This window comes from Melanostigma gelatinosum, assembly GCF_949748355.1.
Source record: "Melanostigma gelatinosum genome assembly, chromosome: 15".
Classification (NCBI taxonomy): Eukaryota; Metazoa; Chordata; class Actinopteri; order Perciformes; family Zoarcidae; genus Melanostigma; species Melanostigma gelatinosum.
In genome coordinates this window covers 21745030-21758528 of record NC_136648.1, presented here as the reverse complement: position 1 = coordinate 21758528, position 13499 = coordinate 21745030, and the positions used below count along the sequence as shown (strand labels likewise).

Below are 13499 nucleotides of genomic sequence, written 5' to 3'. Positions count from 1 at the left end.
TATTCTTGTGAAACAACGACAAATTTGTCATTTCTGAGCCAAATGTTTTACGTGTTTCCATCTGGTTTCTTTTTTTCTGTTGACCGCAGCACAGCTTTTATATCCAGATGTGATAATACGCCTTCTGAGTGCTGGTCTGCACAACCAAACACACCTCCCCATCCTGCTTAAGCAACATGATTGGCTCCTGTCTCATGTTAGTGTATATATATGTGTCGTTAGGCCTATTTTAGTGAAGCCCCCCAAATAATTTGGCATTATTGGCTTTAAAAAAAAAAAAGATAATTTTTTTTGATTTTGGTGATGTCATTCAATTAAACTATTGTTTCTCACATGTACAAGTTATTTATAATGCTAACATGTTACATATGTGCATGCGTTCTGGTTTGTATGTTTTCTCCCCCTTCAAATTACAATCCTGCTCATAATAAAACAAGTAAACAAGTCAAAGGTTGACACTGTCAGGTCCATTCTCCATCCATTCTGTGCGTCCTTTTAAGAATCAGGATTTAGGAGTGACGCGGATATGAAAGCTAGTTTGTCCGTCTTTCCTTTACAAGCAGGAAAATTATTTCTCTCTTTATTTGAGAAAAGTTCATATTTGTGTTGTCAAATTTCACTATGACCCTGAAATTCTGTCTCTTGTGTTATCATATACTGAATGCAAGCAAAACTACAGAGCAAAATAACACTCTTTCTGATTATGTACTGTCTGAAACAATGGATATCCACGGCCCCAAATGGGCCCCAAAAAAAATTGCCAGCGCGTAAACATGGCACTCCCCTTGGGGCTAAGCCCCCCCTTTCTTTGAATCCTAGAAACGCCCCTGTATTTATTAGAAATGTGAAGAATGCATTCGCTGCACACTTTTCCTCATAACGTAGCTTTCATTCATGTCCATGCCATACAAATGGACTGCCCTGTAACCGTGACTCCTCCACAGCCTCCAGCCATGAGAGAGAAGAGGAAAAGGGCAGAGGTCACCACCCGTCCGTTGGTACTTCTCCAGCCGGTTTGAGGCTGACGTCAACTACGAGATTAAAGAATTGAACGGATCAGGGTTAGCACAGGGACATGTGGCTAACATGCACTCCCATCTCCATTACCCCTTATTAAAAAGCTAATGAGAGCAGCCATTTTGCTGCTCTCGCTCTGTCGAAAACTAACGCAGAGAAAAGACTGCCGGTGCTTATTTCCCCCTAATCATCATCACATATCAATAAAGTCACAGGAGTGTAATTAGAAGCACAAGGGAGGTGCTTTTCAGGAGACAATGTGTTGTTTTCTTCACAGTGAATATGCGACGTCGTCGACGTCTTGCCTAACATTTGCACGAGGCGCAAAATAAGGATGATTTATAATTACGGTCTAATTGCAACATTATGGGTTTGATCCAGACCGCCAGTCCCGTCATTCAAGCAGCCATTGTTCTATCGTGTACGCTATCGCCACCATCACCATCAGACATTGGAAAATGTTCATGAAATTATGTATCGTTAGTCCACTCAGAATTACACTGATTAGCATTTCCGCTCCAGCACGGAAAATATTTATTATTTCATATTGTCAGTCACAACCAAGGGTTTATTGTAGAAAAAATAAGACTTTCAAAATGATTAAAAGATAAACCGAATTGATGGGCTTTTAAAAATGTATGTAAAGTGTGACGATCTGGATCCGAAGCTTGAAACCAGCTTTTTGTTGTAGTCACTTCCTTCTGGCCTGGCACTGTGTCCTTGAAGCCCATGCTGTCAGGCCCCCGCTGGCCTTGTTTCACTGCCACTGTCATTGTTTTCAGACAAATTGGGAGGAAGTGTGCCAGTTTTCTCGAGGAATACTTTGAGTGGGACACGTTGGCTGAAATGTACGGGTGCTTTGTTGCTGTAGCGGGGGATGCAGCAATCAAATCAGAAGCAAAAAAAGCAATCCCAGCATATTAGGAATGCACTTACAACGCACATACAGAGGGTGGCCATGAATCTCTGATGGCGAGGGAGGAAGAGATGAGAGGCAGCAGTCATTTCTGACAGAACAGGAAACTGTTACAGACGGCTTAGCCGTGACCCGAGCGTATCTCAAATGGAGGCACTTCCTTTCTGCTTTTAGGACTTCGTTTAGTGACGAGTGACCTCATTCAGCATCCCTGTTGTACTGGTTACTTAGTGACTGAGAGCAATTTCATTTCCAAGACAAACCAGCTGCTAAAGGAAACGGAAGTCTGCATCAACATGTCATTAGAGAGAAAGGGGCTTCGTGCACAAACACCTCTGACAGTAACAGCTTCCACCTGCCGTCCAACACAACTGCATGAGCAATGATGTTTCTGGCAAACGTATTTTTGTTTCCAATAATATAAGTCAACATAGAGGGATGGGTCCAAGAAACGTTTTTCATGAACTGAAAAACACAAGGTTAGACACCCCCCTTCACCCAAACGCAATCATTTTCACACAGTCGTTGAAGCAAGAATGTGCCGACACAATGATGCCTCCTGAAGTCATTTCTGAGATACAATGAATAAATCCATATCATCGTATTTAGGATTGTGCATCAACACAAAAGATGGGGAATACAGTGCATCTTGATTGTAGGGGTGCAGTCCGGTTAGGGAGGGGCCAGGTGGGGAGCATAAAGCCACCTGAACATTGAGTGGTTGTATTTCCAGCTGGCTGTGAGGCTGCGGTTGATTTGCTCTTTGTTCATATTCTCAGTGCTTTTGTTCTTCTCCTCGGTTTCATTGTGTTTATTCGTACGAATGACTCAACATCTTTGTCTCTCCTCCCATCCAGCACCAGACAACCTCACTACAGCCCATCCATTCATTTATGTAGAGTTACTCCCAGTAATGCTGCAATGCTAAATCTATTGGGTTACTGTTCTGTACTATACAGCTGTTCTCTCACTTCCTTGTGTAGTTGTGATGCTTGAATCGGATTAATAAAGTGCATTGTATTTAATCTGAGAAACAGTACCAAATAGTATAAATGTGAGATTCAACTTCAGTCTTCAAAAAGTTAAGATTCAAGACTACAAATCAACCCTCATATGATCATAATGCAATACATTCTGAACGTTTGCTGTCTGGTTGCGTGCAGACATTCATATACCGCATTGATCAAGTGGTGGTTGCATTAAATGAAAGCGTTAGATTAAAAACAAAAGAACCCGCTGACTCGCACACAGAGAGGAAGCATTATAATGCTGACGCAGAGTTAATCCAGCCACAGCTCGATGACACAAAGGTGTCAGTGCTACCTTACAATGTCCTAGCGAGGAAATTGCATTTTTGTTTTCTGGCTGTAAGAATAAAAAATAGTTTGTTTGTTATTTTGCCCAAAAAAAAGAGAGAAAAAAAAGGGTGAAATGTATGAGGAAGAGTTTGCCATGTTTCCTCAGTTTGCCGTGATCACAGGAAGTGTCCCGCAGCCAAAAGCAGACTGCTATGACAATCTCTCCCACTTTTGTCACGGAACCTTCACCTGTCATTTCACACTACGCCCCCCCCCCCCCCCCCCATCAACTGTAAGTGATGCTGTCATTTCCATTCCACTCAAATTGAGGCGGAAAGAAAGAAGGGGGAGTTTATTTTTAAAGTGACAGAAACACCTCAAGTGAGAGAGTGAACAAGACTGCAAGTAGAAGCAGTCGCTCATTTCTGCCCGTAAGTAACCGTTGTGTAGCCTGAGTGACCAGAGGAGCAGCGAGGCAGCCACCAGCTGAAAGCACAATTTCACAACAGACCATCAGCTGTCTTTTTTTTCTGAATATAAGTTAAGTTAGGAAAGGCAGAGAAAAATTGTCCCAGATAATTAGAGCGTATAGCTCTCCACATTTCTGACAAAACAAACGCCTGCGACAACTTTCAAGAGAATCTATTTTTAAAGAGCTCACGGAGGAGCGGGAGGTAAGAACCGATTATATATGTATTTCCAAGTAGAGGAAATGGAAACTCTGGACCCGGCTGCATTATTTATACCCTTCACACCGTTGTCTTTCCAGCAGGGAAAGTGTTTGGCCCAGAGAAATGGATGCCCTGCTGTAGGTTCCAACCCAAGATTTGCAATATTATTATTATTGTTATTAATAATAACTTAAAGGTTATATCAGCTGTTTTCATTTCCTCTGCAACAAGATCGGAAAAGATGTCAGTAAATTGATAAATTCTGGTTATTTTCAGACTCTTCCTGGTTTTGCTTTCTTCTTTTTTGCACACACTACTGCCAGACTCACGGGTACATTTGAAAATCCTTTGTGTACTTTGTTTTTGGTCTTCTGTCCGCACTGAGCTGAAAATTGAGCTTTTAAAAAGCACTCTGCAGAGCGGATGTTTTATCCTGTTCAGGGGCTGTGTGTTACTCCATTATCAGAAACATGTAAATGGTGAGCAGAGCTGTAGAGGTGATGTGGAGCGGACAGAGTGGATGTTCAACCCGCTGGGACTCACCAGAGTCACCGCAATATCCGTCTCAACATGTTGGCTGTGATGCACCGTTTTTGTGGGGTTTTTTGACCATGTTGTCTAAATCTCGTCTTAAAATATTTTTTTGTTCATCAACTCTTTTTATCCATACATGTACTTTTTTTCTCCGTGATCCAAACTCATTTCTTCACATAATTATAAATAGAACAAGACAAAGAACATCCCATAAAATAAGCATCATGTATATAAATCCAATACCAGTGTTTTTGTGAGGGGAAAAACAAATGAAATAAGGGATTATGAAATAAAATAAAATGAATATTAATCGTGAGTAAATACAAATATCTTGAAATACTATCGAACTCCTATTAATACTGACCAGATGTTTGCTGTGATGCACAGCTTTTGTTGTTTGTCGACCAAAACAGGGCAAAGCCCACATTTAGCTGCCTTCCTTTTGTTCAGACATGTCGGTGTGAGCGTCTGGAGATCATTATGGTAACGGCCTGAAAATGACGAAACTAAAAAACAGCCAGCTCAGTGTGGATGGACTGTGTTGATACAGTCCTGTTCTATCTCAAAGCCAGCACATTGATACACTGGCCCCTTCTTCACTTCCTGCCCCGCTTCTTCCTCGGACCACGCCCATGGCCGAACTCCATCTTCATCTTGAGCTCATCTTCACACCTGTGGTTCATCTAGTTTGGTGACTGCAACCTGCAGGGCTGGGATGATGTCGTGGTGACGAAATCAAAACCGTTACCCGGGTAGTTCCCGCTTCAGAAGGTGTCTCCCGGAGCTCATTTTGCCACAATAACACACAGAGACTTACAAGGAGGAAATATCATAAATCCTCCTTATTACTGTGTTATCACAAATCATTGATATATATATCTATATATATCTATATAGATATATCTATATATATATATATATCTATATAGATATATCTATATCTATATAGATATATATATATATAGATATATATCTATATATATATATATATATATATATATATATATATATATATAGATATATATCTATATATATATATATATATATATATATATATATATCTATATATATATATATATAGATATATATAGATATCTATATATATATATATATATCTTCTTCTTTATCATAACTGTTGGAATTACATCCTGTTTAAATTAAAAATATAAACGACAGGTGAAATGGTTTCCAACACAAAGTCCACTTGATCAGTTTTCAACAAATGTGAGTTTCACAGTAGAGACGGACCTTTTTTTAGTGTAATTGGATAAAACTAAAGTATTTTGGAGTTCTGAGCAGTCAGACATCGTTGAATGAAGTCGCCTGAGATTATTCATGATTATTTCAGGCATATTTTACATCTCAAGTTGTAATTCTCATAAAATGCTCTTTCAACTGGTTCAGCCCCCCCCCCCCCCCCCCACACACACACACACACGGATCCCTCTGAGCTCAGAACAGACAGACTCAGCAAAAAGTCTGAGAGCCTGGAGTAAAGGATATCACAACCGAGACGAGTTTCACAGCTCTACTATGCGTCCGCTGGTCAAAATGAACAAGTGCTCCTCTTTTATGTATTCACAGATTTAAAGTATTTAAGCTCTGACTTTAATCTCCCAGACAAAATACATTCAGCATTTCCTCTAATCCCTGTTTGGTCGCTCTTTACTTAAAGGCTCTCTGCTCTCAATGCATTTGATGTTGTTAATTAGGAGTATGAGCTCACTCTAAAATCATCTCTTTCCCTTAAAATTACTTTTTATTTATTGACTTGTTTTATTCGTTCATATAAACATACAAACAATATCAATACAACAATACCAGTATTTATACCAGTGAGGGGAAGAACAAATAAAAACTATTATTAATATGAACAGTGTCATTTTATTTATGATAATAATAATAATAATAGTCTATATTAAAAAATATTTATTAAAATACTAATCATAATCAAAGTAAGGGAAATAAATATGAAATAATTCTGCAATTAAAAGGTAGATGTAAGCTGATTGTGAAACAGTAACAGAAAAAAGAGACTACAGAATATGTCATCATAATAGTTTGCCTTACTCTGCTAGTAAAGTAAAACACACTTTCACACCAAATTAAGACTAAATCCACCACAAGCAATCCAATTAATTAGCTAATGGAATCTCCAAACCAAAGTTTCACGTCTTGCCTTCCATTCTCCTTCATCACTGGAAACAAAGGACCATATTAGAATAAAAGTGACGGGATATTGCTCTCCCATAAGTCCTTCCTCCACTCCAATTCCAATTCAAGCAGCTGAAATATGTTACAGCAGCTTTAATTGAATTTCAAGCCATCCAGCAAATTTTAATCCAGACTGGCTGTATTTCACAATATTGCATGTTTGGAAAGAAAGTGATACATCTTTTCATTAAACGCTCTCATACACAAACGGGGCTGGATGGAATCCAAATTGTAGTGCTGCATTGTTGAAAAAATGAAAAACACATAAAAAGTTTGTTTCTCTGCATGTTAATCACCTTGTTATGATGTGGCTTTGTTTTTTACTCAGTGATGTTTGCTTCAATAATACTTGGCTGCTCAACATCAAATATGAAAATTAAAATGATCTGTGTCCTTATGTATGCTTAGAGTGTTAACTTTTATCTCTGCCACGAGAGAGTGAGATCGGACGTGTGTGTGTGTGTGTGTGTGTGCATCTCTGTCTCTGTCCAGGGCTTTGGCTAACAGCTGACAGCTAATGGAACTACCCAGCTGACTGCACCGCCACTGCCTAAACGTGGCTCTGACGCCAGGACAGTTATTTGCTGCCTTTTCATTGGGCATCAACGTCGTGTATCCATGCGTATTGTGAATGTACTCAAAGCCGAAATAAACACCTCAAGTGGCGATTACGCCCATAAAACGGAGCTGAGATGTGAACCTCAGTGGAGCCGTTGCAGACATCTGCAAAGATTAAAATATCTGTTATGTGAGACGTGCAAGTGAAAAAACAGATGATACAGATGCAGTCTAGACGAGGGGTTTGCGCTCGTGTGTTCGTTGCAGACACACTTGGCGGAGATCTGCATTCCTTACATGCATACAATCCTTTTTTCACAATAAGCTTCAAACATTGCACCTCATAATGGCGCGGATGGGTTTACGTTGGAGTTAGTTGAAAGCCCAGTGCCTCGCATACAGACAGTAAAGGGTTACCTCGGTATCAGACGCCAAGGGCCACTGACCAAGCTGCAGATACTGCACTTCCAGGGAGGCAGAGCATATCATTTTCTACATATCTGACAGTGAATACGTCCATGACTTTTAAGACCATCTATTTGTAAGACCTCATGAAGGGGAGGGGAAGTTAAAGTCTGAATACATATAATCCAAGAAGAGGAAATGAAAATTCCAAATTGCAGTCACAGGGGACGTAGCGTATATCTATCACATTGGATATTACATTTGGATGAATAATAATGGTGACAGAGACCAGCATTAACTCTGGACTGCAGCTGACGAAATGGACACTGTTACGAATCTTTGAGTGTGTCTATGTGGGAAGTACACCACTACACCACCGCAAAAGTGGCCATTTTACTCTTCTTCTCTCTAATCTGCCGTTCTTTTTCTTTTTTACTTGTTGAATACTGCTACTACAATTAAAACTCTTCAGGCCGATAAGAACCATTGTAACTGAACAAGTGAAGAGAAAATCTAAATTTGAAAGACATGAGCATTTTTTGGGCATGGAAGGTCTAACAAATTTCATTTTTTTAAATCTAGGATTCAGTGTACTTTTTCAGAAGGATTTACGAGTATGGTCAGGTGGCCAGAGATAGAAGTGAGATCACACCCTTTTCCTCACACTGGTTGATGTTTTAAATCCTGCTACACAAGTTCTTTCTTTCTTCTTCTCTCCGACACACACATACATTCCTATATTACCAACAGTGGACCACCAGGCTACTCCAACCAAGTGTGGACCTGCTGTTTCTGGTCATTTCGAAGAAAACAAATTAAATAAAACATTTACTTTTTAGGTATTTTCATGCACACACAAACACACTGACCTGTAAATCTTGTATCTGGTAGAAAATCCCTGCTGGAACCTCTCTCTGAACTCTGTGTACTCCGGACATCTGTGGAAAGGTCCCTTCTCCGACAGCAGCCAGTCCAGCTGCCCCCCGCTCTGCCTCGTGTTGAAGCCCCATGCTGAAGAGCTGGACGAGGAGGACGAGGAAGAAGATGAGGAGGACGAGGAGGATGACAGGGAACCGTGGAGCACCTTCCCACCGCTCACCCCGCCGCCCACTTGTTCAGCTCGGGCGGTCCACGGCAGCCATAGCAACACCCACGGCAACCATAGAAGCATCAAGGAGGACGCTGGCCATCTAGCAAGGCAGGCGGAGCCATGGGAGCACCTCTCTTTTCTCATTGGCCAAGGAGTTGCCATGGTCCAGGTGGTGATGTACTAGGGCACCTAGGACCGGCATTTCTTCTGACAGTCACCTCCCACTGGCCTGAACAACAAGACAAACACATTTGGCTTTACTTACATGATGCAACATTTAAATTGAGTCTCAGTCATTGATGGAAACTTCTGTCCACATATTGTGATTACAGTCCAGAACAATGAAGGCAGCACAATGTTCCCCAAAGTGGTGCTCACAACAAACATCGACCATAGCGTCTGCTGTCAATGTGCATATGAAGGGTATTCTATCTGCATGTCCGAGCAAACATAATTATTGTTATCAATGTTTCAGCATTAACTAAATGCACAAGTCAGACGGGCGTTGCTTTCATTCCTCCAAAGAAATATGATTTTACTGATGAGGGCACTGCCTCTCGTTAAAGAGTAATATTCGGCCCCTGTTGCACTTACCATTTAGTGTTTCATATCTGGATGAATCCAGAGTAGCTTTCACTCACTTTTATTTGCGTTACATTTAGCTACATTTATCGATTAGATGTGGTCCGGTGTACGAGCTTAAGCCAGTTTGATTTTACACAAACTGGCTGAAGCGGCAGTCATTATAACACATTCTTGCATATTAAAGGAGACGTTGATTGTGAGTGCTTTTAATGTGACAGCTTTCTGTTCCACTTCAGACTATATCTATTCACCTGATAGTTAATCCTAAAACACAATCTCAAATGGGTTGCTACCATTCTAAGCTGGGAGAACCATATATATGCCATGGGAAAATCAGCAGATGTCCTCTCTTTAACAATGATCTTCATACCCGGCATAAGTGCTGTGTGGATCCAGTCCACCTAAGTTTAGGGAGGTTGTTTAGCGGCAATGGACTCCAAGTACATAAACTAAGTGTGCAAGGAATATCTTGGATTATGATCAGCCTTTTATTTTCAAGAATAACACACCATAAAGTCTCTACTGCGGGACATTCTCATAAGAAATGAGTAAGTGTAACAGGACTATCTGCCATCTGCAGCGAATCTAGTCCAATATACTCTCACATCATTTTATATTGTATTTGTCATTTAAAGCATCCGAATGATTGGAGTAGGAAGAGAAATAGTAACACACTGAAGTTCTAATTTGCACAGAATGGATTGGGGCAGCTCATAGCACCGTGAGTTGCTCATCACTTGCGACCGCCATCTGCTCCGTCTCAAGGTTCCATTCACAAAAGATATTCACGAATGATATTGCAGCACATGAAGTTTTGCAGCTGAGTTCAAATTGCCATTTTTTTGCATCTGATTGCAATTATCAATGTGGCACAATATCAATGTTCGCTTCTAGCTGAGAACACAGAAGGCAGAACAATTGAGAGAGAGAAAATGAAATGTTCAGACTGTGAGCCGCAGGTGTTGACTGACGAGGTGCAGAGACTTCAGGCAAGGAATTTAAACATGACCAAGAGAAAATGTATTTGGGATTACCTTCAGACTGTAAAATAAGATGTCATGATTTGCAGCAGAGGACAAAAGGAAAGACTTCATTCAAAGCTGCCATCATCACTGGAAAGGCGTGACACCCGTTATAAATGTGCTTCAGGTACCAGCAACACTCTGAAGACGCTGATAATTTCACTGCATCTATATGTGGCTATTCGCGCTGATCGTTGTGTATTGGCCTATTGCAATTTGCAATGAGTCTCACTCATCAGTTTTCCACCAAATGTCTGCATATTACCTCCTTTAAATATGTGCAAATATCACAGGAGCACCGAGGCGCTATTTGCTTGGCGGGGCAGTTGGGGGTGCATTTCACCCTTGTCTTATTTTGTATCTCTTTTCTAGTCTTCCGACCACTCAAAGCGCATTAACACCACATGTCATCATTCAACCATTCACACACTGATGACAGGGGCAACCATGCGAGGTGCCACCTGCCCATCAGGACTAGCTAACATTCATACAACATTCACACACTGTTGGCACAGCTACGGGAGCAATTTGGGGTGAAGTGACTTGCCCAAGGACACATCGACATGGACTAGCGGAGCCGGGGATCGACCGCCGATACTCTGATTGAAGGACGACTCTGCTCTACCACTGAGCCACAGTCACAGATTTAACGCACACAGAATCTGCACAATCTGGAGACGTGCACTAACGCGACAAGACTGACTGCTTTCAGTTTCTTGATGCTTTGTGTGTTTGGACAGGGATGTCATCACCCGTCTCCAAACACATCGGCACAAATCACACCGCGGCTCAAGTGTGAATCCTCCGCGTCCAACACCCAAACTTCCGGCTGCTTGTATTTAGTCGATGCAGACATACACACACACACACTCTATTCACACTTTCCTTGAGGTGACACTTCTGAAGACTTTACAGTGCCCTTTAGAGAAGTTGAGGCTTGCCCCTCATTTCGCAGGATTGCTGGGTGGAGTCTTCAGGGACGAGTCAGCATATCAGAACGGATATGTAAAGCAGCGCACAGGATGCTTTAAGTGGATTGGGATCCCGAGTATTCCCTGTTTATCGTACAAACGAATTAGAGAATTCATTTCAGGTGGATAAATGCGGGCTCAGACATGAAAAAAACAATACTCAGGGCATTGCATTTTTAATTTGCGCTCACTGCACCGAGAGATTACTGCAGTTTGAAAAGGCAATTAGCGAAGTCAGCTGTCAAATGAATGTATTTATGCAACTAAAAGCCGGATGAGAGCTTGATGAATGGGACGGTATGCTGATGTAGTTTCCGTGTACTGTACAGGCCCAAAGGTAAAGCTGGTGCAAATTCAAAATGTGCTGCATGCTGGATACCCGGTTTCTCTGTCTGTTTTGCCCTTCGAGGAGGGGCTAAAATCATATACTATGAAATAAAACAGCCACCCATTCCACGCCTATAAGTGTCTGGTTACTATTAAAAAAAAAGAGAATGTTGAATGTTGTCTATTTTCTTTTTTTTGAATATTATGAAATCTCTAAAAATGTGTCCTATGATACTGAACAGAGTGTTTACAGGTGAAACTACAAACACGTAACATAAACTTACATTTGGATTTGTAAAAATGAACAAATACAAAAGCGCTGCATTTAGACAATTTGGAAAGCATGATTCAATCATGCTGTATTGAAGAAGACTTGAAACAGCGATTGAGACCATGAACTCATGTTCACAATGTTTACTGAGGTAATAAATCAAGAGGGAAGTAGAGTCATTCTCTCATAGACTTCTATACAACCAGAGGAGTCGCCCCCTGCTGGACATTAGAGAGAATTTAAGATTTAGGTTTTAAGAAACTTTCGCATTGGCTTCACTCGGCAGGACACCAGGTTGCCGCCTGGTTTGGACCCACAAAAAGACAGGATAAATATGTTGTTTCTGAGACATACGGTTCAAAAGTTACAGGCCAAAGCTTAAAGTTCATTGCTATAGCGCCACCATCTGGCAGAATGACCATCTGGGTCCAGAGCAATACAGCCACTAAGTCAATCAGATGGATGATTCTGGAGATGGTCAAAGGACATACGCCTACTCACAGACAGTACGATTCCTTCCTTCATGGTCAGGAGCAGTTTATGTGAGGCAGCTTAAACGCGTTGGAAGCGGTATTGATTCTGAGGAGAATTCCTGCCCTGGTTTTTCCACTCCGGAGCTGTGAGATTTGCCTTTCAAATGGAGCTCTGGAAGTCCTTTAAAAAAACACCACCCCTCTCAGAAATAAGTGATCCCCCATAACTGCCAAGCATCCCTCTCCCCCGAGTCTCCCCCGCTAATTATAAAATGCATAAAACATGCGGCAAATGCCAGCGAGACAATGGGGGGAGATATTGTGAATTCTTAGACCTGACATTTAATGTTCGCCTTGCATTATTCACACACCCTTTGCGTATTTACCCTTCTCCCGCTCTCTCTCCCAAGTTGGGGGAAGCGCGGCTGTGAGACAATAAAAAAAATGCACGAACATCTCAAATCCATATTGGTAGAGGGCGAGTGTGTCGGGGGGGGGGTCGTCCAGGTGGAATGGAAAAATCGACCACTTGTCGCGTTTAAACAACATCTCGGAGAGTCAAGGGGGAGCGGGCTCATGTATTATTGGATTTGTTTTCTTTTCTTCCGTCGTCTTCACCGGGCTTAGCGAGCAAAGAGCGAGTTGTTGTACTCTGTTTGCACAAAGAGGGACAAGGGTGGCGGGAAGGGGAGGGGGGGGGGGGGGCGGGAAATGAGAAACATGGAAAGCTTGCAACGAGGATGAAAAAACGAGGGGGGAGGGGGCACAGATTGACAGCATGTTGAGCTGGACAAAAAAACGGGCCTCTTGTTAGAATGCAGCTCAGTCTTTCCCGTCACTTGAACTTCCCATCCGGCCGCTGGGTGACCAAAAGAGACCGAGCTGAGGACGCTTCCGCCTCCTGACTCATGGGGACGCCGGTGTCCTGCCTTTTTTTATCTTCTCCGAGTCAAAAATGCCCTGCCGCAGAGAACGTGACACCTACAGCAGAATCCATCAGCTCGCTATCGAGTACTGCAAGTACAGCACCTGGGAATCCTTTATTAGATCTGACACGCGTGTGTGTCACATATGCTGCAGAGGCACCTGGTCGGCCCTTGGCAAACATCAGACAGGGGGGGGGGCATTAGCGGCCAGCTGTATTCCT

General features: G+C 41.9%; 1 protein-coding gene across 1 annotated transcript in view; it reads right to left on the bottom strand.

Moving 5' to 3' along the window:
* brinp2 (bone morphogenetic protein/retinoic acid inducible neural-specific 2) overlaps nt 1-8865 on the bottom strand; it is a gene marked incomplete at its 5' end in the record, with an annotated part of 118758 nt that extends 109893 nt beyond the window's left edge. Inside the window, one exon of the mRNA XM_079285408.1 lies at nt 8483-8865. Coding sequence (XP_079141534.1) covers nt 8483-8865 — 383 coding nt within the window. The remainder of the gene's footprint in view (nt 1-8482) is intronic.
* Nucleotides 8866-13499: the final 4634 nt, after the last annotated feature.